Source organism: Echinops telfairi, unplaced genomic scaffold, assembly GCF_000313985.2.
Source record: "Echinops telfairi isolate 266 unplaced genomic scaffold, ASM31398v2 ScPeMD7_23;HRSCAF=83, whole genome shotgun sequence".
Taxonomy (NCBI): Eukaryota; Metazoa; Chordata; class Mammalia; order Afrosoricida; family Tenrecidae; genus Echinops; species Echinops telfairi.
Genome location: NW_022103920.1, coordinates 42,418,855 through 42,443,722, shown reverse-complemented (window position 1 = coordinate 42,443,722; position 24,868 = coordinate 42,418,855). Strand labels below are relative to the sequence as shown.

At 42.1% G+C, this 24,868-nt stretch overlaps 1 protein-coding gene across 2 annotated transcripts in view; it reads right to left on the bottom strand.

Annotated features, from left to right (window-relative positions):
- The window catches only part of RELN (reelin), a 549,393-nt gene that overhangs the window by 6,764 nt on the left and 517,761 nt on the right, over positions 1-24,868 (bottom strand). For both annotated transcript variants that reach the window (XM_004702602.2, XM_004702603.2), the window contains exons 54-63: positions 21,070-21,245; positions 20,804-20,910; positions 19,285-19,527; positions 18,536-18,711; positions 15,998-16,071; positions 15,109-15,270; positions 14,185-14,342; positions 11,638-11,857; positions 9,914-10,111; positions 7,472-7,570 (exon numbers count right to left, since the gene is read on the bottom strand). In XM_004702602.2, the coding sequence (XP_004702659.1) occupies positions 7,472-7,570; positions 9,914-10,111; positions 11,638-11,857; positions 14,185-14,342; positions 15,109-15,270; positions 15,998-16,071; positions 18,536-18,711; positions 19,285-19,527; positions 20,804-20,910; positions 21,070-21,245 (1,613 nt within the window). The remainder of the gene's footprint in view (positions 1-7,471; positions 7,571-9,913; positions 10,112-11,637; positions 11,858-14,184; positions 14,343-15,108; positions 15,271-15,997; positions 16,072-18,535; positions 18,712-19,284; positions 19,528-20,803; positions 20,911-21,069; positions 21,246-24,868) is intronic.

Genomic DNA, 24,868 nt, shown 5'->3' with positions numbered 1-24,868 from the left:
AAAATAGTAGTGTATTATAAATCACTATTATGAATTTTAACATCTGATTTATCAATTTACATTTTAGGAAATACTTATTCCCAAATATATTAAGGAACAGACTTTTAAAAGTACAAAAATAAAGCAGTCAAAATTTTGTTAAGGATAAATATGCTTTGCAACAAATGTAATATATTGGTCTCATAAATCATTTGTGCCAAAAATGTTTCTTGATAATGAATAGCATGAGGGGATGGTCACGATGAAACTCATAGTATTAAAATGTGATAAATGAGTTTAAAGACCATAGCTAGCAATATGTTGGTTTTGGGGTCTCAGAACATGTGGTACTAATTCACTTTCCCAATAAATCAATTTACAAAGGCTAACTCTTCACTGAGCAATTTGTTTTCAAGGTACACATGCAAAAATTGGCCCACTTCATTATACACATGACAGGTGTGACTTAGACACACGGGAAATGTGATGTGTGAATGAAATGCATAGTTGGGTGAGGTAGATTCTTAGGATAGAAGTATGAGTAGCCAACAAAACCGGGTTAAAACAAAGAATTCTCTTTCATCCTAAGAAGAACCCCACCAGCATGGATCTTGTGAGGGATCTGCCCAGAGTATTCATAAACACGTGCTAAGAAACAAATATTCTATACTAGCAAATGGATCCAGAGACACTGGATTTCTGACTCTCGATTTTCAATGATTACAATGATGGCTACATCATTCAGGCCCTACAGAATGAGGACTTTTCATAAGCTAGTGAGGCTGGGAAAAATGATCTGTCAATTCGGTTAATTTGGTATATGATGGATTAGTAGGAACTAATCATGAAGTGCATTTCATGTGCAGGTTTTATTGAAACATATCATCAGGCTGGAAAGAGTATATTCATAAGTGACTTTGCTGGTTAAATTCTAAAAGGGTGGTTTTTACCTTCAAGGTGTGGGACTTGTCATGCTGTATTATCCATATTTATGAACCTCAAATCCTTCCATGTGTAATATTTTAGGATTAAATCACTCATTTAAAAAAAATTATTTTACTCACTGAGAGGGCTTTGGTGTTTGGCTGCTAACAAAAAGGGCGGCAGTGCACGCCCCTTGGCTGCTCTGCAGGGAAAGCGTGGCAATCTGTTTCCATAGAGACTTACAAGGGGAGGAACCCTGCAGGGAAGCTGGACTCTGTCCTACAGGTCGAAGAGACTTGGAGTCAACTCAACAGCAGTGGTTTGTTGTTTTTTTTAATCTAGTTCATTGAGGATGTAATTTTAAATTGAAATATTTTCAAAGTACTAAATTTTCTCTCCTCAAACCTACATATCTTCTTGGTTAATATGGGCAGAAGGGAGATGAAATTCAATGTAAGATACCATGCGTGACCACTATTTTTCTTTCTTGGCGTTTTTAGCATGTGTCCTTGGTGCACATGCTTGAAAGCAAAGCTCTGGTAATAAAACTAGATTAAGGTCACTCTTCACTTAAAGAATAAAATATATTTCTAAAATTTCTTAAATGAACTGCTTGCACCAACCATGAATTGCAAAAACATATGAGCAGTCTATTTTGCATCTTCTAAGACAGGCACCTCAGTCTGCTCCTTTGCCCTACCACACTCAAGGCATTAATAGCACTAGTTTCATGACCAAATGTTCTCATGTAAAAGTACAGGTAAGCAACAGATTTCATAAATATCCATCTATTGTAGCAAGTTAAAATGAATAATATTTGCAAGTCATACATGGAGATTGGCTAGCTTCACTGTGCCTCACTTGTATGAAAGGTCCTCTGTGAGATTATAATATTTTATTGTTATCAAATCTCTGACACTTTTCATTTATTTTATTCAAATCAAATGAAAGAATTAAAATAATTAATCTATAGGGCTGCCCAGTGCATGTCCATTAATGAATGTTGTAAAGATTTCTGTAACTTTTATGAAAAGAAGCAATTTACATAGAAATAGTAAATCTAGAGGCAACAGTGAAGCAACGGAACCATAGTGATCAAAAATATAATTTCTTAGTATTGTATTTTTCAAACAGCTCATTTATTGAACTCAGCTTCTTGAGGTATTTATTCTCCCCCAAAGTAAGAAAATAAAAACTCCCTTAATTTTAACAAATTTTTGACATCTCATTGAAGAGATAGCACTCGCTTTTAAAATTATATATGTATTATGGGTGCATGAAATATGGTGATATATATGTGTATATTTATACATATACACACATACACATATATATATTTCTGCACCCATCTGTCAGTTTATCCTGTTATGGTGGTGTATATGCTGCTGGAAATTATACCTCCAGTGTTTCAAATACTGGCATGGTCACCCGTGCTGGGTGGGTTTCAGCAGAGCTATCAGAGAAAGACAGACCAGAAAAGAGGACCTAGCACTCTGCTTAGAAAACTGAGTTAGTGAAATCCTTCTGAATTGTAGTGGAACGTGGTCTGATACAGTGCGGAAGATGAACCCCAAAGGTGGGAAGGCCCTCAACATCCATCTGGGAAAAGCTGCCTCCTCAAAGTAGAGTAGATTCTACTTAGTGACCGAGAGGGCGCCAAGCTTTCAAGACCTTCACGTCCCAAAGTGGCACAATCCTGAAGGAGCAGAAGTAAACAGCTAATGCTCCTTAAGAATGGGAACATGGAATGCATGAAGTATGAACCTAGGAAAACTGGCAGATACAAACATGCAATGGAACGCTTGAAGAGAGATAGCCTAGGCATTAATGAGCTGAAATGAACTTGTTTTGACCATTATGAATTGAACAAGTATATGGCCTGTGATGCTAGGAATGAATGACGAGTTGACGAGGAATGCCCTCAGACTCACTGGCAAAAAGAACACTTCAGAACCAACCCTGGAGTACAACGCTCTCAGCGACAGAATAGACATACACACCTACAAGGAAGACCAATTAATACAACTATGATCCAAATTTATGCACCAATCACAATGCCACAGACGAAGAAGCTGAAGATGTTACTCACTCCTGCAGCTGAAAGTGATCAAACTTTCAATCCAGATGCATTGATAATTACCGTTGACTGACACATGTGGGATGGAAACAAAGGAAGCTCAATCGTTTGAAAACATGGCCTTGGTGATGTAAATGATGCTGGAAAGTGCACGATCGAATTTTGCAAGACCAAGGACCTATTCAATACAGATAACCTTCTTAAACAGCATAGATGGTGACCATTCACACAGACCTCACCAGATGGGACGCACGGTAGTCACACTGACTACATCTGTGGGAGGAGATGATGGGGAAAATAATGTCATTGTACAAAATAAGTCCAGGGCCGACTTCAGGAAAAGCTATCGACTGATCCTTTTCAAGTTCAAGTTGAAGCTGAAAAAAAATGAAAATGAGTCCACGAGGACCAAAGAATGGCCTCAAGCACATCCTACCTGAGTTTAGAGATTATCTCAAGAAGAGATCTGGCGTACTAACCCTAATGACTGAAGGCCAGTTGAGTTTTGGGGTGACATCAAGGACATCACACACAAAGAAAACAAAAGATCATTAGAAAAGAAAGGCAGACCCAAATGGATGTCAGCAGAGACTCTGAAACGTGCTCTTGAACAGACAGTAGCTGAAGCAAGTGGAAGAAATGATGAAGTAAGAAAGCTGAACAGAGATTTCGAAGGGCTGTTCCGGAAGACAAGGGTAAGTACTAAAGTGAATTGTGCATAGACGTGGCGTCAGGGACAGCCATGTGGAGAACGTGCGTGGCATTTCTCAAGCTGGGGGAGCTGCAGAAATAGCGAAGCCCCGGGTTGCACTGTTGAAGAGCTTTATTGTATGAGCAAAATCTTGAGCAATGCAGGAAGCTTTTACAAAAATGGAAGGAGTACACAGAGGTACTGTACCCAAGACTTTGTCCCTGTTCAGCCATTTCAGGAGAGAGCATAATTAAAAAAAACGATGGTATTGAAAGAAGTCCAAGCTAAACGAGGCACTGGTCAAAAACAAGCCTCCGGGAATTGACAAAATACCAACTGAGATGTTTCAACGACTAGATGTGACACCCGCAAGTGCTCACATTGAGACATTTGCAAGACAGCTATCTGGCCAACAAACTGGGAGAGATTCAGATTCATGCCCATTTCAAAGGACGGTGTTTCCAAAAATGCACAAATTATCCAATAATATCATTACTAGCAAAGTCAACTAAAATTTTGCTGAAGAGAATTTAAATAGTTGCAGCAGTTCATCAACCTTAATAAATTCAAGCTGTAACAGCACATGGAACGAAGGCTATCATTGCTGATGTCAGATGGACCTTGTCTGAAAGCGCATAACAGCAAGAGATCGACCAGTGCTTTATTGCCTATTTGACCATGCGGACCATATCAGAGCATGGAAACCTTTGCGAAGGACAGGACTGCCAGAACATTTCATTGTGCTTATCCCGAACCCGTATGGACACCAAGAGGTAGTTGTCAGAACAGAACATGAGACACCGCATGGCTGAAAATCAGGAAAGGTGTGTGTCAGAATTGTATCCTTTTACTACATTTATCCAGTATATCATTGAAGCAAATGATTCGAGAAGGTGGACCCTAAGAAGAATGTGCCATTAGGACTGGTGGAAGACTTAACAACTCGCCACATGCAAAGGGCACAATCTTGCTTGCTAAGTCTAAAAAGGACTTGAAGGACTTACCGATGAAGATCAAAGATCACACAGCCTTAACACAAGGAAAACCAAGATACTCAGAACTGGACCAATAAGTCGTATCATGGTAAACACAGAAAAAACCGAAGTTGCCAAGGATTTCATTTTACGCGGATCCATAATTAACACCCATTGAAGCATCAGCTAAGAAATTCAGTGATATGCACACACTGAGTACATCTGCTGCAAAAGACCCCTTTGTCGTATTAAGGGCAAAGACTCACTTTGAAGACTAAGGTACACTTGGCCCAAGCCATGGCATTTTTAATCACTTCATATGCATGAGAAGGCTGGAATTAGAACCCCGGAGAAGAACTCATGGCTTGATTTAGGGTATTGGCAAATAATTCTGAAAGTACTATGGACTACCAGAAAAACGAACAAATCTATCTTCGAAGAAACATAGCCAGAATGCTCCTTAGAAGCCAGGATGGTGAGAGTTCATCTCGCGCACTTTGGACAGATTATCAGGAGAGACCAGGCTCTGGAGAAGGACATCAAAAAAGTAGAAGGCCCCCATGGGATGGATTGACGCCATGGCTGCAACAAAGGACTCAAACAGAGCAAGACTTAGGAAACCGGCACAGGATTAAGCAGTTTCATTCTGTAGTGCACATGGTTGCCGTGAGCTCGAACCAACCTGATGGCATTGAATAACATCAACCACGCAGAAAAGTACAAATCTTACATTAGTCACAGAAAGAAGAAGTGGGCTACAACTCAAATGATGTAACAACGCATACGCGGCTATGTTAACTTCAGTCAGACGGTTTTAATGCCTTTGAGAATTTGATACAATCGTGCAGGGTAAAGGAGCCCTGTTGGCATAGTGGTTATGAGCTAAGCTGTGCTCCTCAAGGTTAGAAGTTCCAAACCACCTGCTGCTCCTTGGAAGAAGGACAGGGCTTTGTACTCCCATAAAGAGTTACAGGCTCAGAAACCCACAGGGCCAGTTCTATCCCGGTCCTGGAAGATCGTTATGAGTCAGCATTGACTCATAGCAGTGAGTGAGTGCAGGGTGAGGACAGACAGAGCCCTGTGAAGTCATACATTCTTCACATTATTAAAAATTATGGCAATGGAAGAAAAATAACATCTTTACAAGTACAGACTATAGGTCTGAAAATACCAGAGCACGGGTTCATAGTATTTCCTACCATCTGGACCTGGTCCTGAAATCACGTCACGCTGCTGGTGGATACCTGCAGTTGCTTGGCTGGGTGGGAGGAGAAGCATGTGCTCAAATAATGATGTGTCTACAATGTGTTATGTCTACTCAAGGGAACAATGAGCATTCTGCTGGCTTCTGAGAATTGTCAAGTTTTCACATATCCTAAGAATTGGTTGTGTTTTGCCGGGCACAGGAAGTCCCCATGGATATAAATTTTCTTGTTAAGTAAATGGAAAGATGACTGACTCTCAGTCAGCGTTCCCCCCTACGTATCAGCATCACCCGTGGTGCTTTTGAAACCATCTGATGCTCGCCAGGTCCATTTTAACCATGGTCTCTTGGGAGGGGCCTTGGCGTGGGGGAGGGCGTGCATTGATGTTGACATAGCTCGCCCGTGATGCTGATGTTCAAGAAGCTTGGGAAGTGCTGGTCTAAACGGAAAGTCGCCAGGGCACAACACCTAGAAAGTTAGTTTTCCGTCAATTTAAACATTTCTCTGTGGCCTTGCCATCCATTCGTTTCTTTCAGAGCCCAGAGGATTCCTTTGCCTTAGGATAATGTCTTCTGGGATGATCAATAACTAAGCAGTACATCAGCCTCATATTTAGGTTTCCTCTCTCACTTTGTCCTGTAGAGGCAGAGCCCAGCAAGGTGTCCGAAAGCAGCAGCGCGCACGGCGGGCCTCGTGTAGGGTCAGTTGCTCTTGGGTGGGGGTTGATATGGATGCCATGCAAGCAGGTGCCTCCGTGAAAACTAAGGCGAGGGCTAACTCAAGACGGAAAACGTCAGCTCAGGGCTATGGTTGAGAGAAAACAAATCTGGTAGTTTTCCTACCAATAAATCATTTAAATTTGCTTTCAGAATGACAGAAATCAGCAAAAGGGCAGAGTTCCTTTTTGCTTTGGTAAACAGAATGAACAGTTGAACCTATCTACCGAGAAGATCCGCCTCTCCTGGCCAACCAGTTGGAGCCATCGGTCCGAACCCGCCGAGACATAGGCATTCCAGTTTTACAGGAACTAGATTGTTAGAGAAAAAGCAAGTCATCTCTCCGAGTGGGAACAGCCTGATTATACGGGGAGGGGATCACAGGGGAAACACTTGACAGGTGCCGGGGTTGGTCAGAAAGACGCCGAGACCACCCATTCTTTGTTCTAGTTGCAACCGTGACACCAAATGGAAGAATGTCCCAGGCCTCTGTGGCTGAGATAGGTGTTTGCAACTGGCAACTTTGGACAGTGACACTCTGTATCTGGACCAGGACATACCCCTTCTCTGAGAGGGTGCAATTCTAGTGTCTAAGGCAACGCAGATCTAGCAGAGGACACTGTCTCCCCTGTACCCGAAGACTTCTGTTTTATCCAATTTACCCGATATTGTCAAATCCTTAACGCTTTGCGTATCGACGTTCTCTAAGACACCCTGAATGCTGTTTCAGGACTAGTACTGTGGACTTGAGCTACAGCTTGCAGTTGCCGAAGAGCATCAGCCAAAGTGGTCCTGTGGGGACTTTGCATCAGGAGCCATTCTTACTGAGTTAAGGAGCAGGCTGTGTTCAAGGAATTTCAAACCTTTCTGTAATGAGCATGGGAGGCGATGTGTCAGATACTCACAGGACGACCTCCACATGGTCCAAAGCCCACTGATCATGACCTGTGCCATTGTGGCGTGGCTGCCACCAGCGCAGCAAGACTCCTTTCATCCGGGCCTCCCTGGGGCACAGACAGAAGACAAAAGGTTGAAATTAGAATACAGAGTACTTTCTCATATGCGGTTTCTAGACTTATACGAGGCTAACTACTCTGCTGCAATAGTGTCACTATGAGTCCGAGCTGACTGAACAGCAAGGAACCACTTAAATGAACATAATTAAATTAACAAAACATTGGGCGTGGAGTTGAGATTTGTTCAGGTTCTAGGTAATCGCCTTAGCTTTCATGGGCCACTCCCGGGCCTTCTGACGGCGCACCCCCTCGTCCTTCTTCCTCCAGCTCTGTTAGGGCCTGGGAAGGCAATATAGTCAGTCAACAACTGTGAGGTCCCTCTGTGTGCCACTGAGTTGGGGGCATAATGCTAAACAAAAGGGCCATAGGTACTTGTCCTCAGCAAATTTTCGACCAGGTGGGGTTGTTGCTGGGTTCCAGAGAGTCTCTTTTTTACAAAAAAAAATTTTATTGGGGGTTCGTTCAACTCTTATCACAATCCATCCATCCATCCATTGTACGTCAAGCACATTTGTACATTTGTTGCCTTCATTATTCTCAAAACATTTGCTTTCTACTTGAGCCCTTGGTATCAGCTCATTTTTCCCCCCTCCCCACTCCTCCCCCCTCATGAACTCTTGATAATTTATAAATTATTATTTTGTCATATCTTGCACTGTCCGACGTCTCCCTTCACCTACTTTTCTGTTGTCCATTCCCCAGGGAGGAGGTTATATGTAGATCTTTGTAATCTGTTCCCTCTTTCTACCCCACCTTCCCTCCACCCTCCCAGTATCGCCACTCTCCCCCGTGCTCCTGAAGGGTTCATCTGTCCTGGATTCCCTGCGTTTCTAGTTCTTATCTGTACCAGTGTACATCCTCTGGTCTAGCCAGATTTGTAAGCTAGAATTGGGATCATGATAGTGGGGAGGAAGAAGCATTTAAGGACTAGTGAAAATTTGTATGTTTCATCATTGCTACACTGCATCCTGACTGGCTCGTCTCTTCCCTGGAACCCTTCTGAAAGGGGATGTCCAGTTGCCTACAGATGGGTCTTGGGTCCCCAATCTGCACTCCCTCTCCTTCACAATCATATGAATTTTTGTTCTTTGATGCCTGATACCTGATCCCTTCGACACCTCGTGGTCACACAGGCTGGTGTGCTTCTTCCATGTGGGCTTTGTTGCTTCCGAGCTAGATGGCTGCTTGTTTACCTTCAAGCCTTTAAGACCCCAGATGCCATATCTTTTGATAGCCAGGCACCATCAGCTTTCTTCACCACATTTGCTTATGCACCCATTTGTATTTAGTGATTGTGTTGGGAAGGTGAGCATCATGGAATGCCAATTTAATAGAACAAAGTGTTCTTGCATTGAGGCAGTACTTGAGTGGAGGCCCAATGTCCATCTGCTACCTTTATACTAACCCTATAAATATATGCACATAGATCTATTTCCCCATCATCATATATAAATATATTTACATATGTACATGCCTGTATTTAGACCTCTACAGATGCCCTTTGCCTCCGAGTTCTTTCCTGTATTTCTTTTTACTTTCCTCTTGTCCCACTATCTTGCTCAGCCTTCATTTGGGTTCACTAATTTCTCTCAGTTACATTGCCCTTGATCAATCCCTACCAGTGTCCCATGACTCCATGTGACAGAAGTGGCCACAGGGTTTTTTTAGGCTGTCATCTTTGCGAGCAGATCACCAGGCCTTCCACCCCAGAGATGCTAGGTGAGTCTGAACCACCAGGCTTCTGATCAGCAGCTGGGTGCTTACCCACTGCTCCATCAGGGCGCCTTCCAATGAGTGCACCCAGCTGCTAGTACGAAAGACTAGAGTATATGCTAAGAGAGGGAAATATGCAAGGAAGCACCCTGGAATTTAGTTGTTATCTCCATTTCCTCATTTTAATTTCTTGCCCCTTATCCTAAGACAAAATAGGAACAAAACTTTGGACAGATCCATCTTGCTTCTGTTACCTACTTTTGTGGCTTTGTCCCAGTCACTTTACCACTTTGGGCCCGGTGCTCACTGGGAGTCCCCTGGCGGTACAAATAGTGATGTGCTCTGCTGCTAACCTAGGGGTTGGTGGTTTGAGCCCACCCAGAGGCACTTTGGAAGGAAATGTCTGGTGATTCTCCTTCCCAACCTCAGCCCTGGAGAAGCTACTGGGTGCAGTTCTACTCTGTGACACATGGGGTCGCCATCCCTTGGGGCTGAGTCGGCCTCAGCGGCAGCTACTTTAGATTGGATTGTTTCAGTGGTTCTCTGCAGCCTTTATGCTTTTTTCTAGCTCAAACTGGTCATCAGGGCTCCTCTGGCCTTTCCAGTGAAGCTACTTACAGGGGGACGTTGTAGGACACTCTCTGGGCCTGGGTGAAGTCCTTGGGCTGGTGCTGCGCGATGACGTGCCAGCTGACCCCGTTGTTGACGCTGTACTGCAGCAGCACAGCCTTGTCCACAGCGTTGGGGCCACTCAGGTCGCTGTTACAGCTGTCTGTCTGGGAGGTGCTCCCGATTTGCAAAACAAACATGATTTTGCTGGAAAACACAGGGGAAATCATCTTTAATCAAGAGGTGTTGTTACAAGAGGGGCTACCCTTCAAATACTTTTTCCTCTTATTCCCAAAGACCCTTATTTTGAGTTCATAATATAGCAAAAGTAGGAGAATCCGGCTTTATGACAAAAATCACCAATGCAGTGGAATTTATTTCTACAATCTTTTAAATTATGTGTATGCCTAGGATTCAGAGGGGCTGTTTTTCTACTTAATGAAAACAGTTTTGACTTCCAATGATGTATATGTTTCTGTGCTGTTGGAAATCTTGGTAATTTTCAACGTAGGGCATCTTCTGTCCTCTGAAGGGGAATATGGGACAAATAGGCAGCCAAGGACATGGAGAGGACACGGAGTAAACCCACAATATGTATGCTACCTACTTCTTATAAATGGGGACACACGGAACAGCAAATGGACAAGGACAAATCGCCATGTCTATTTTAGGGAAAGGATGCGTGCAGATCGGCGCCGAGGGAAAACGGAGTCAGAGACATGCAGGCTCTGGCCCTGCCTACTTGCCTGCTCAGTATACCCCCTCGCTGTTCACAGGCGTCCTTGCTCAGGAGACGGAGTTTGTAAGCATAGGCAGTGCATGCTCTGAAGAGGCTTAGTGGTTACCAGAGCAGTCCCAGATAGAGCAGGTGTTCAAATGAAGAGTGGGACTTAAACACCATGAATTCATACAGTGACTTCAAAGACAGCCACACATACAACAGGGCATGCAGTTGTTAACTGCTAAAGAGCAGATAAGATCTGCCTGAAGAGCCAAGGAAAAGCCCCAGGGTGTCTCCAGGTTGAGTGCCTTTACTTTCATTTTGGTTAAAAAAAAAAACAAACATCCAGGATGGGTGGACGCAACATCGTTTGGCATCTCCATTGTTACCAGGCAGGAGCTAGTTTTATTATGTGTTCATCTACATCTAAATAATATCACTAATGTTTTCCAAAGTGGAAAGATTCAAGTGAACGCTCCACTCTAATGAATCAAACGCTATGCCCTAAGAGCTACTGGCATCTCTCAGGAATATGTGCCAATTCTATTTCTGCACTTGTTCAAAGCCTTGGAATCTTTCCTTATGTTAAAAATTCATAAATCATTTTATTGGGGGGGCTCTTACAGCTCTTATAACAATCCATACATCAATTGTATCAAGCATATTTGTACCTATGTTGCCATCATCATTTTCAAAATATGTTCTTTCTGTTTGAACCCTTGGTATCAGCTCTTTTTTCCCCCTCGTAGTCAACTTTTTGACTATAATTTATATTCTATAATTTATATTCACTCAACCTGTGGTGTAAAAAACAGAAACAAAACCCAAAACCCCACAAAGTAGTCCTAAAAGAAATTGAAGCAAGACATCACCCTGAGATGTGAAAGCTTATTTCTGGCACCCAAGTTAAATGGTGGATGGGTTTCCATGATCACGCTCATGATCAGAGCTACCTGGCAGCCGACAATACCCAGACTCATGACTTCCGGACCTGAGGGCCGGGTTTGCTTACCTTGCTCGAGTGAGATCCAGAGGCTTGGTAGCAGCTTGTCGTATCTGACAGCCATTAAAATAGAGCGAGTCACCGTGGGCATACGGTGCCAGCTGCCCACAGCCGCTTCCTATCACTCCGCCTTGAATGGTTTCCCAGTTTGCCTCTGTGACCCTCGCTGACTCAAAATTATCTTTAATATAGCTGGGAAGATCACGACTGAAAATGGAGCAATCATCACCTGGGGAGGAAGGAAGAATCACAAAGATGAGCTGAAGTCAGTGGGCTCATCCAAGAGGAGGAAGAAATCAGTGTGAATCCACTGCTGTCGCTGTCAGAATGGCAAGTGCCCAGCTGATGTAGACTTCTAGGACTGAAACGCCTCTTTCATTTGGGCAATTACTGGTTTATGTTGCTGGGGTAAAAGAGCTTCCTTCTCTTTGGGTCAATGTTTACTCACGTATGCCTGTGCTAAGGTACTGATTGCCCATGCTAATCCGCTGTTGAAGCACCACAGCACTTGGCTGGGCCTACTTCTGCGTTAGTAATGGGTCTCAGCTGGCAAAAAGGGGCCCACTCCACTTCTTTTTCCCCTGTATGATTCTGTCAGAAAACCAAGGGTTCCCTGTTCCTGTTTTCCTTCAAGCTCTACTTTGGTGATTCTTGTCAGCTGAATATGTACCCTATTCCGTTGTTGAATCCCCAGTGCCTAGCAAGGTTCCTAATACTTTTCAGATATTCTATAGTGTGGCTGGGATGAATAAGTGTATCATGGATCAACGGGAAGGGTGTCTCTTGTAGACCGCTGAGCTGAGATATTGGCATTTGATTGCAAATAAACACAAGAAGGCTTGGGGAAAATACCATTACTTTTCAGTTCCATTTTTCTACAAATTTTTGGAAGCTCCCTTATATATACTTGCATATTCCTTTGGTTTGAGCCATACATCTTTTCTAAACGTCTACAATAGTTTAAAAATCAAAAGACAAACAAGTGTTTTTTAGATCAAGGCAGGGAACACATTCCAAATCCCCACAATTTGGTGTAAGACACGTGGTCCGTTCATTTGCTTAGAGTTGACATTTTCTGGTTAATGCAGAGACAGACCTCAACAGCAGGGAAGATCAAGAGGAGGAAGAAGATGGCCAAGCAATTTCTAATATCAAATGTGTGCACCAGTGCGCACTAGTTACCTCTATTTCATTTGTAAGTGAGGCAAGAATATAAATCAATCAGCAAAAGTAGATCTTATTCTGGAATTCAGGTGTACATGGGTGGTTACCATATCTACTTGGGCAAGGTTGCATAATTCTGTTCTTTAGAGAAAGCTCTGCTTATGCACGAAAGGAACGCTGATGGGAAAGAACTAGATAAAGGCTCTTTTTTCCTCACATACTAGCTGTGTAATCTTAGGCAACACTGGGAACCTCTCTGAGTTTCAGTTTCTTCACTTACCAAATGAGAATAGCAGTGTTTACCATAGCTAACTTATCAATTCTAAATGACGCTGACGAATGGATGGATGGAACCATGTGAATCATTAGCCTGTGCACGTATTCGCCATAAACAGTCACCGAGTATTGTTGTGTGCCAGTTTTCTAGCGTGTGCGTAGTCACTCAGTTCCAAACATATTCAACCTCTAGGTGTTCAGGTAAGAAAAAAAAATTTTTAATGAGTTCCCAAAGACTTTCAGTGTGATGGAAAGCTGAAACCTTTGGGGTTGTCGGCTATGTCTTGGGAAAAGCGATACGTGCTCTGGACGAGGCCGAGGGAGAATGGACATTGACAGGGTACCTAGCAAAGGGCAGGTGGGCCGGGACAGAGCGTGGTCCAGACTTGGCAGTAAAGCGTTGGGGTGGGTGTGGGTCAGGGGCTCAGGTGAGAGATGGGGAATATGAAGTCCCGAAGAGTGCTCTGAGAAGATATCGTCCAGATTTTTGGAAAATACTTCTAAGAATATCAGAAAATGATCCTTGATAATTCATTCTAAGGATAAATAACTCCAGAATCACAGTGAGTTTTCTACCTCAACTCGTCGGGCTATCCATGTTCTATCGGACTTTGGTCTAAGACAGCGGTTCTCAACCTGCAGGTTGTGACCCCTTTGGGGGTCGAATGACCTATTTTTTTTTAATTTATCTTAAAAAAATTATTTTATTGGGGGCTCATACAGTTCTTATCACAATCTATACATCCATCCATTGTGTCAAGCACATATGTACATTTGTTGCCCTCATCATCCTCAAAACATTTGCCTTCTACTTTAGCCCTTAATATCAGTTGCTCATTTTCCTCCTCCCTGCCCACTCCCCACTCCCTAATGACCTTTTCACAGGGGTCGCCTAATACATCCTCAATACCAGATATTTACATTACAATTCATAACAGTAGCAAAATGACAGTTATGAAGTAGCAATGGAAATTCAGTGGTTGGGGGTCACCACCACATGAGGAACTGTATTAAAGGGTGGTGGCATTAGGAAGGTTGAGAGCCACTGGCCCAAGAGTGAGGATGCCGGAACTTGTCCAGTATCCCAAGTGATGGCATGGGGACAGGGACTCAGACCTTGGAAACTTTCATCGCAGATGCAGACGGCGCCGGTGGTACAGTAGCCATGTCCACTGCAGAGCTTGGGGCAAGCCTCTCCGATGTAGACGTGGTCGATGGCCCAGCTCTGCTTCTCCATCTCTTCTCCCTTCTGGATCCAGCGGAACTGTGTGGCACTGAAAACCGCCCCCACAGAGAGCAGGCAAGGTTCAGCAGGCTGCCATGTCCCAGATGGCAGCCAGCCTCTAGCCTCTGGAGACAACAGGGTTGTTTCCAAGGAAAGGGCTGCCTCAGTGTCCCCTGGATAACTCTGTGGGCAGAGGTGAGAGAACCTGTCCTTCTCAGATTAGACAAACTTCCCTGAAAGCGGGTGCCTTCCTGGAAACTTACGTGAGAAGTCTACTCTCTTCTGTTGTAAGGGTGTCAGCTTTCTTAGGAAGGGAATCATACTTGAAATCTTTGCGTGGAATGAATGCGGGCCCTGGAAGGCTGCACGCCCTTGTGTTTCCCCTGGGGCTTCGTGTAACTGCCCAGCCCAGCCCTGCACATCTCAGAGGCTCCTTGTGTCTTGGCTGAGAAGCACAGCCTTTGGGAAGGCAGGCACTGGTCAGGTGGAACTTTGAGAAAGTGGAACTGGGGGGAATTCCAGGTCTTTGTCTGGCACCTGAGATTCCAGGCTTGTGACTCAGTTTGACCAATGCCATGGTATTTAGTCGAAAGAGAATCTGGGATCTCTGAAGCATTTACAAACCAGCTCCTAGTTCTTCCTCTTTCTTCTTGGAGCACGCAATTGCCGTTTGAGGGCGTGGAAAGGAAGTGAAGGGGGACAAGGACCTAGGGCTGCGACTGCAATTTGGGCCTCTTCCCGCGGGTGTCAGTTTACTGGGTGTGCTCCGCAGAGACTGCCAGAGTTCCCAAGATTTGCCTTAACCTGAAACCTACCTGGAGGAGACATGGTCGGGCAGCTGGAGGGTGATTCTCCTCCAGCTGGAGCTGTTGATGGAGTTGTAGATGGTGGCTTCGTGGAACTGGAAGGGGGAGCAGCCGATGCTGTTGGAGGAAGAAGGCAGGCACTGGGTTTGAACGAGCTGCCAGGAATCGGACCTGCAGGAGCCAAAGACACCACCTTAGACGGATCTTACGAGAAGTGTATGGCCTAGCAGTTAACATTAAAATATCAATACTGACCGATTTAGAATGATATACAATCAAAAGAAAAATATGAAAATAATTTCAAACAAGATATATTCCAATACAGACAACAGTGAAAAGGACAGCATGCCCAGCTGTGTATTCTAGTAGCGTCTTCTGTGGATGCCCCCCCCCCCCCCTCAGAAATATACCTGGAGTGGAGTGACAAACTTCTCTGTCTACCCACATGGGGTCCTATCATTTATTTCTCAAAGTGGCGGCAGGAGGCCAGGCTGTCCACACACTGAGAGAGTATCTCTATTTGGCCAAGCGTCTTCCACGCTGTGAAGCTGCTGTCGGGTGTGGCTATGGCTGAAGCCTGTTCAGATCTTCCAAGGAATTCATGTTTTGTTAGGAATGTTTGTAAATAAGCAGCATGAAAAACAAAAAAAACCCTTCTATTTGGAGGACAGATATAGGGTCTGATTTAAAAGTGCCAAATGTGTTGGCTACAGCCTCATTCAAAAAAAAGAAAAAAGGGCTTTTTCTTGGTTTGAAGAAAAATTTAGGAACTAAATGCAAATTTTAAATCTGTATCAATGAAATGTCTACAAACTGTCAGCCGGCTGCCTTACACACTGGCAAGCATTTGCATCGTGTGTTCAAGGTCTGATGAAGTGCACCCCCTCCTGTCACTCACCTGGCATCCTTAGTGTACTCCAGCATCACAGAATGAAGGTCACCACAGGAGGTGGCTTCACAGCCAACCACAATCTGAAACAACATGAACAGTCAGCACGAGGCAGGCACAGCCACACGATACCGAGTGTCAAGAACTAGAGTCCACCGCTCTCCAGTCTGCCCACAGGGGGTCAAAGGATGTCCCACCAGCACCCGGACAGGACACTACGACTGCGTGTTTTAGAGCTGCTCAGGAGAAGCAGTTTTTCCTGGGGGAACGAACTGAGAGTTTTTAAAGTATTCTTTTTTATTTACTTCATTATTTAAAAGATTAACAGTATATGTGGGGAACACAAATGGGCCCAAAAGAATGTAACACGTGGCGAAGTGATGTCGGCTGTCCTTGGAGGGTCAGAAAACCTATGGTGACTTCACTGATGAAATTAGGTATTAATTATCCATGCATTTATAATAAATTTATTATTATTAAATCATAGTTAGTCCAGAACAAACCTAAAGCCAAACTAACTGCTAACCAAACAACTAAATTAACCGTCAAGTCGAGTAATAGTAAAATAGCTATGATAATGAAAAATTAATTAGTCAGAAACACATACAATATTAAGTGTTTCTACATATTTAAAAATGTGACTTAGAGGAGAACATTTCAATTTCTTCAGTTCTGAGTTAACAAGAGCAGAATAAGAAAAGCCCCCTAATTTAATCAAATATGGTATCTGTGCTATGGACCTGATGGAGGGGAGCCCTCACTCTTGGGGGGCATGGCTTGGACTTAGGGTGGTGTGTCACCAGATAAGACCTTGAAGTCCTTATGCCAGTAGATTAAGAACAGTCCTGATGGAGTAGGTGTAGCTGATCTCTGAAGAGTTTCACAGAGAAATGCTATGTACGTTTTTATTTTTTTAAGAAAGATTCTTACTATTAACTGTCATGACAAAAGATCTACAACAAGGCCATAAGAAACGCTAGTCCTTGTCTTTGCAATAACAAGCTGTGTTTCTATAGCGCCTTTTCAGGAGTGTTTCACAGTGAGAAAGATACTGACAACATTGCTTTATCTCCCCTCCTCCCCCCAGTGAGTGTCTATAAATCACCTTTTACGCCTGGTTAGGGATGGTTAGTTTAAAACACTTGCGAGTCCTTGTTGAATGTTTCATAATTTGGGGAATTCAAGCTGGGTTAATGTATGTATAGGTTCACGTTTAGAAGCCAGAGATGAAAGAACAATGACAAGAAAAGGTTTATCTTAAGAAGCACAGTGGCTCGATGCATGAAAACAGGGAGAGAGAGAGAAAGAGAGAGAGAGAGAGAGAGAGAGAGAGAGAGAGAGAGAGAAAGAGGTGTCTGAGTGAGTGAGAGCAAAGGAACACGAGTGACAGAGCTAAACGTAGGTCGAGGTGCTTACTTGAGTGTTTTCTTTGAGCTCAAGGTTTGGGAATTGAACTCCAGATTTGAGAAATGAACTCAAGGTATTAACACACATACGAGGTATTAACAATCGTCTTTAAAAGTTACAGCACTGTTTTTTGTTTTTAACTATCTCCTATAGCAAGATTCATCAGATGCACTTTGGACAAGCTATCAGGAGAGACTAGTCCCTTGGAAAGATGATCGTGCTTGGTAGAATAGAAGGTCAGTAAAAAAGAAGAGATGGACTGATAGCAGCGGCTGTGCCCATGGGCTCAAACAACACAACAATTGTGAGGTTGGCATAGGACTCTGTAGTGTGGTAGCTACATAATCTGATGTCAATTTGAGGATTAAGAGTGTAGGGGTGGAGTGTAGTCTGCCAATCAGGATATAGTCAATGAGGCCTCTGTGTGAGCATGGCCTTTTCCTAAGGATGCTGGGATTTCCTCTTTGGAGGTGAGAGACACACTCTCTCTGATCATTTCCAGACAGACATCCTTGAGAAGCCACATGGACCTACCCTGATGCAGCCAGGGCCATAGACCTGGAGAAGCCACGTGGAGACCCCTGCCAGCGCTGAGATGCTTACAACACCACTGGATCCACAACTGTTCCCACCCACTGGCCTGTGGTTTTCCTGCATTTGGTGTCATTGCATGTGTTGCATGAGTCTGAAGAGGAATTTATAGATGGGTATCGGACATATGTGCTAATATTGGACTTATGGACTTGATCTGAACTGGGCTGCGATGTTTTCTCAATATTCAACTACTCTAGTATATAAAGCTCTTTCTTAAGCACATATGAGTGTCGATGGATTTGTTTCTCTAGTCTACCCAGACTAACACAGGCAGTATTTCATTCTTTGTAAACAAGGTTACTATGCATTGTAATCAAGTCTATGGCACTTAAACATCATCAACAACAAACATACTCAAAGATTTTTATCATTGTTCAAATATTCATGCTTGAGTTAAGGCCTTTGAGAGAGATTATTTCTTTTGTTTATAAGATCAGGATCTTATCAGGTGAAACAAACCATATCTGTAAGTTGTTTAAATAAGCAAGATCCTCCCCCATTGCCCTAATCTAATACCATATTCGGCGCTGAGCCACTTCCCCTTACTTTGAATTGCATCATGTATCCTGGCTGTATAATGAGTTCTCGGGAGGAGAGAGCATTGTGAGTCTTGTCCTTCTTTTTATTTGGCCAGTAGAGGTGGAAGGATGGATTGCCACAGAATCCGGCCGTCCGGACGGCATTTGGGTAAAAACTCCAATTTTCTTCATGGGAAGTGCCTTCTGTGAAGGTAAATTGGAAGCAATATTGCACGTTATTTTCCAGAACTGACTTGTTTATTGCTGAATGACTTAAAGGCTTTTGCTTACCCTTTAAGATTTGAGATTGTATAATATGTAAATCTAAGATGAGAAAACAAATTTAGACAAAAATCTTAAGTGTCGGTATAAGAATCATCCGAATTTTGAAATGTACTGGGTAGCATAAGTAGCTTGCACCATTGACAGAAGCCTCCTTGGTTTACTTTTTTAAACCAGTGCCATATGCATTTCTGTGGCTTAGAAATTTCAAAAAAATATATTTTTGGGGTATTAACATTTCAAAAAATCTTGAAAGGTGGACATTTTGTCTTTAGCAGGTTTATTACATTTTTCAGTTGACATTTCAACACGTGCCCAACCTTGAAGATTTTGAAACCACTGGAGAAAATAGTGAACAGTTGTTGAGCAGTGAATAAGTGATTGACTTTCTTCTAAATGCTTTTCCCACAGGAGAAATTCATCTGTAGACAAGCAGAATAAAGGCTCCCAGGAAGAAAACCCAACAAAATAAAGGTCAATGTCATCTCTTATTACCATCATCGAATGTGTCCACCAGCTGACTTGGATTGATCTCTGCTCCTCCGATTAAAATGTTGTCTAGCGCCCACTGAGCACGCTCAACCCCGGAGACCACAACGCCATTGCTAATCACAAAAGGCTGCCACCAGCGAAGCCTCGTAGTGTTGGTTAGAGCGTCCTCCGGGAGGAGAATGTAGTCGTGTCTAACAGAAATGTATTTCTGGTAATCCATCTCATGAAGCAGAGTCCATGTAATTCCTGGAATAACAAATTTACCAATATAGTACCATCCAGGAAAACAAACAAACAAACAAACAAACCAAACAACCAGCACACCAGGAAAACCGGAGACTGCCAGAGACCTCTTCAAGCAGGACTGGGAAGCCAAGATAGGTGACTGTAATTATTGGCGCTAGCCACTTTTAAATATTGTCTCAAAACGAGGCTGAGGATACCAGAGCAGGGGTGTTTAGAAAGAGCCTCACTCATAACTGAACGATCATGGAATTGGATCTATGTAGATATAGCCAAAAATAAAGTCACTAAAATGAAGAATATTTTTGGCTTAACATTTTTATTCTAGATTCCTATATGCATTTGTTTCAATTGAATAATGAATTATATCCACATTTAACATGTTTTCAGAGAAGAATTTCTAACCAGTGTTTAAAATATTAATTCCAAATTCGACTACAATTTAGAGCTAGTTGGACAGAGCTGAAGTTGATCTTATTCAATTGATAAAACTGTGGGTGCGATGTTAAAACTACTTAAAAATACTCTTCAAATATCCTAATATACTTTAGGGTGATTTTTCTATGGTAGTTCTAAAGAATACTATTTATCTGTTAAAAAAGATTTTCTCAAGACCTATTCGTGCTATTGGTCTAGTTACAATTACTTCAAGTAATCAAGCAATTTTATTACTGTAGTCTCAGAATTATCACAATCTTCTTTCATATTTGACAGGATTTTCTTATAGATTCTCCATAGCATTGAAGATATTATTTTTGATCAAGGCTTAAAAAATGCTCTACAATTATCTTTCACATAGAAAATTACATGAAATTTAATTTTTAAAACTTTATCATAATACTCAAGTACCAGTTAAGCCATTGAGATTATTTTACTCAATCATAAAGGTTGGAGTTTCTTTCATTATTTTTTCTTTACCTTTCTTCTAAATTTTACTATTTGCTTAAATTTTAAGCTTTATCAACATACAATTCATATACCACATACGTTCAATGACATAAATACATTAAAAAGAATTGTGCCATCATCACAACAATTAATTTTATGGAGGTTATTTTTGAATGCATTTTCTCATCTTTGCAGACTGTGCATGCTTAGAAGAAACATATATGATCATGTAATGGCACCAAGTTCTGTAGCTTTCTTTTTGTAACACTATGGTTTTAATGCGTCCTCCACATTGTAAATTCAGCAAAGCTTGAGAGACGTTTTACTGAGGGGTAAAGGAGGGCATTTGGGGATCCGCTCCATGATGTGAGTCTCCCTCCCTAGAACTTGCCTCCATCAGTGGAATAGTCCAAGAGCACACCTTCCTTCCGGCAGATTGGTCGATGGCAAGAGGTCATGTTGTTCTCACTACCGATGCGTCCCCAGTATTGCAGGAATCTGAATACAAACACATACTGTCCATTAGAATGAGTAATTAGAAGACCTCCAGCTAAAACAAGCTGGTTTAAACTTGGTCTACACATATGTCCCTGACTTTGAGGTTAGTTAGTTGTTAACATTGTCATAAAAAAACAAAACACGCAGAAACGGACTTACTTTGCCCCTCTGAGATCCAAATCTTGAGTGACAGCTTGTCTCACAGTGGAGCCCCCAAAATAGAGTGCGGTGTCCTCAGCAAGAATGCCACACTCAGTACACGCGTTCCCTCCCTCTAAGGACATCCACAGGTCAGGCTTGATCTCCTCACTGTCAAAGCGTTCCTTCAGGAACGTCTGGACAAAATCAACAGGCACGGCAAAAATAACAATTTCAGCTAATAATTACAGTCAGGACAGAGTTACATCTTGAACTTAAAAAATCATTGGAGTTGCTTTCAAGTGATTTTCCACAGACTGAAACACAGGACATTCTCACTTTGTCCATTCAGGATGCTGCCTTGGGTGGGAGAATGCTTCTTTTAAAGGAGACTGTATCATGAGAACACTTTTTCACAGTCGTGCTTTCAGCAAGTGTGCTTGGACTTGTGTACATACACTATACTGTTTCACTTTTAAAAGGATATTTGTTTAGTTGCTACCTTTCCATGGAAGTTAAAGTCATTTAGAAAAAACCTTTTCCCTAAACATCAACCAAAATGAGCTCTATAGTTAGGCGGATGAAGTCACAAGTCAGTTTTACTTTTAATTCACTGTTAGTTAGCAACTACTCACAATTTTAAAAAGACTTCCAAGTGAAAATATGAATCAAAAGAAATGCATACTTAACCACGTGCATTCCCATAAGAAATATTTGAATAACAGTTTATCTTAAAGATCTGTTCACCTCACTTCCAAATGAGAAATACTAACAATTTAATGTTAACCAAACTGTAATTTTATTTTTAGTTTATTCATTATCTGAAACTGTGCATTTCATGCAATGATTTCATTTGGTAACAAATGGGCTAACATCTTCAGACACTAGTCAGCATTGCTCCCATATTGATATTTATCAAAACCAAAATTGTTGAAGGATTATAGAAATAAAAATACAAAATAGACTTTATTTGAATTACATAACTCTCATAAATTGGATTTCAATCATTTTGCTTTTGGCTTTGTCATTTATCTTTTATCATAAGGATAAATGCATTATATTAATTCTCAGGAACAGAGTGTACATGTGGAAAGCGTGTTGAACAACTGTATGTGCCCTGTATATTAAATAATAATCTAAAAATTGAAGCTTTCAAGAATGAGCTCTTTGGTCTTAAAATGCAACCATATTTCATCAACAGGTTGGTAAAGTTGGTCTATTGTGTGTGATAAAGTACCTGTAACGACCACAGCAGTACCTCCCTTCCAACAATGCTTCCATTGAAAAATGAAGTAAAAAAGGCTTAATATTGACTGTTAATCTGTTTATAATTTTAAAATATGATTTATTAATATATAATTATGTACAATAAATGATACATATTTAAGGTATGCAAGGGGTATAGCATTTGACATTTATGTGTACTATAAAACCATTATTATCAAGATGGTGAAAATATCACTTTCAAAGGATTCCTTCTGGCCCTTTAAAATATAGTGTTAGCCTACATTGGCCCAATATCCTTCTCTTAACATTGCTTTAAAAAATTCGTACCTGGAGCTACTCAATGACAATATTAATGGAAGATTGTTATATCTAAATATATTTACATATATATGTGCCTGTATTTATACCCCTTATAAATGTCCTTTGCCTCCTAGTTCTTTCCTCTATTTCCTTTTACTTTCCTTTAGTCCCAAGATCATGTCTGACCTTCATTCGGCTTCCATTAATTCCTTTTGGCTACATTGCACTTGATCAAGCCCCACCAGGCATCCTATGCCCTCCTCACCATCGATTTTAGATCACTTGCTGTTCCTCTGTCCCTGGGTTTGTTGGCTCCCCCATTTCTTTCCCTTGCCTCCCCCTCTTCTGTGTCCCCCCGCCCCCCAGAACCGTTGGTCCATTGTTTCTCCTCAGGACTGTACATCACACCTATCTTATCTAGATAGACATGCAAAAACAATAACAAACACAAAAACAAAACAAAACAACAACAAAAAAAGAAAAGTCTATAAATTGTTCCAGATCTGTCTGTTGACCTTTGTGAGTGTTTTCCAATTAAGGCTGATGAGGTGACACGCCCTGCCCCTGAAGTCTATTTTTGGGATTCCTCAGGGCCTTCATTGCTTTGTTCCCCTTGCTGCTCTGTTGCATGCCCTCCGTGTTTCACCTTGGTGTGGTGGGGTTATATTTATATAGAATGATAGGGAAATAGATCTATGTGCCTATATTTATAGGTTAAGTATTAAGGTAGCAGACGGACATTGGGCCTCTACTCAAGAACTCCCTCAAGAGTACTCAAGAACACTTTGTTCTAATAACCTGGCATCCTATGATGCTCACCTTCCTGACACAATCACTGAAGACAAAATGGGTGCATAAACAAATGTGGTGAAGAAAGCTGATGGTGCCAAGCTATCAAAAGACATAGTGTCTGGGGTCTTAAAGGCTTGAAGATAAACAAGTGGCCATCCAGCTGAGAAACAACCAAGTCCACATGCTTCTTAGCACCCCAGCCTGTGTGATCATGAGGTATTGATGGGATCAGGTATCAGGCATCAAAGACCCTGAACAAACAATCCTATCAATGTGAATGAGGGGGAGGGCAGAGTGAGGACCCATAGCCTATCTGTAGACAATTGGACATCCCGCACAGAAGGGTCACAACGAAGGAACGAGGCAGCCAGGGTGCAGCATAGCATCAATGAAACACAACATTCCTCTAGTTCTTTAGTGCCCCCCCCCCCACCTATCATGACCCCAATTCTACCTTACAAATCTGGCTAGACCAGAGGATGTACATTGGTACAGATAGCAACTGGAAACACAGGCAGTCCAGGAAAGACGACTCCTTCAGGACCAGTGGTGAAAGGGGCGAGGCTTGGAGGGTGAAGGGAATGTGGGGTGGAAAGGGGGAACCGATTACAAGAATCTAAGTATTGCCTCTTCCCTGGGGGAGGGCAGCAGAGAAGAGGGCAGGGGGAGACATTGGACAGTTTAACTTATGACAAAACTATAATAAGTTGTGAATTATGAAGGGTTCTTGAGGGAGGGGGAGAGGTGGGAGGGGAAAAATGAGCAACTGATATTAACGGCTGAGGTGGAGGGCAAATGTTTTGAGAATGATGAGGGCAGTGAATGTACATATGTGCTTGACACAATGGATGGATATATGGAGTGTGATGAGAATTGTAGAAGCCCCCAATAAAATAATAAAAAAAGTGAAAAAAATTTTAAGTTTAATGTGCTATTTGTTCACCTAAAACAAAATGAAAAACTGTTTAATCAATAGTGTTTAGAATTATCTAAACATTTGCCATTATTCTGTTGAGCAGTGAAATCACAATTTGGTTGAAGTAATGATGTTGTGACTGCAAATGCTAGTCTGATTAATAATTTTTCACTGTCTTTTCATTTGCGCATGCTGCTACCTGAAGACTGAAGGATGAAACCTGATCTTGAATCAAAGAATATTTTTAAAAATGATACTTATCCTTATGAGTTAAACAAAGGTTTATAAGAGCAGATCAGAGTTGTGCATTCAATAATTCATGCTCAATCTGCTTCACCTCTTCCACTACAATCCCATTAATGTACCATCACTTATCCCATTTCCTCCTTGTATTTCCTGTTTCCACGTATCACCAACTTCTTTCCTAATCCGGTGAACTTTGTCCTTGGGTAAATGCTGCCCTTTTGTTCTTAACTGATTGATTATTCTAACATGGAGGTGAATATTCAATTCCAGACCTGAAGAGGATAAGCCATAGTCGGAGGGGTCCCACTAGTCTCTAGCTGACCAGTAAACCCAGTCTCT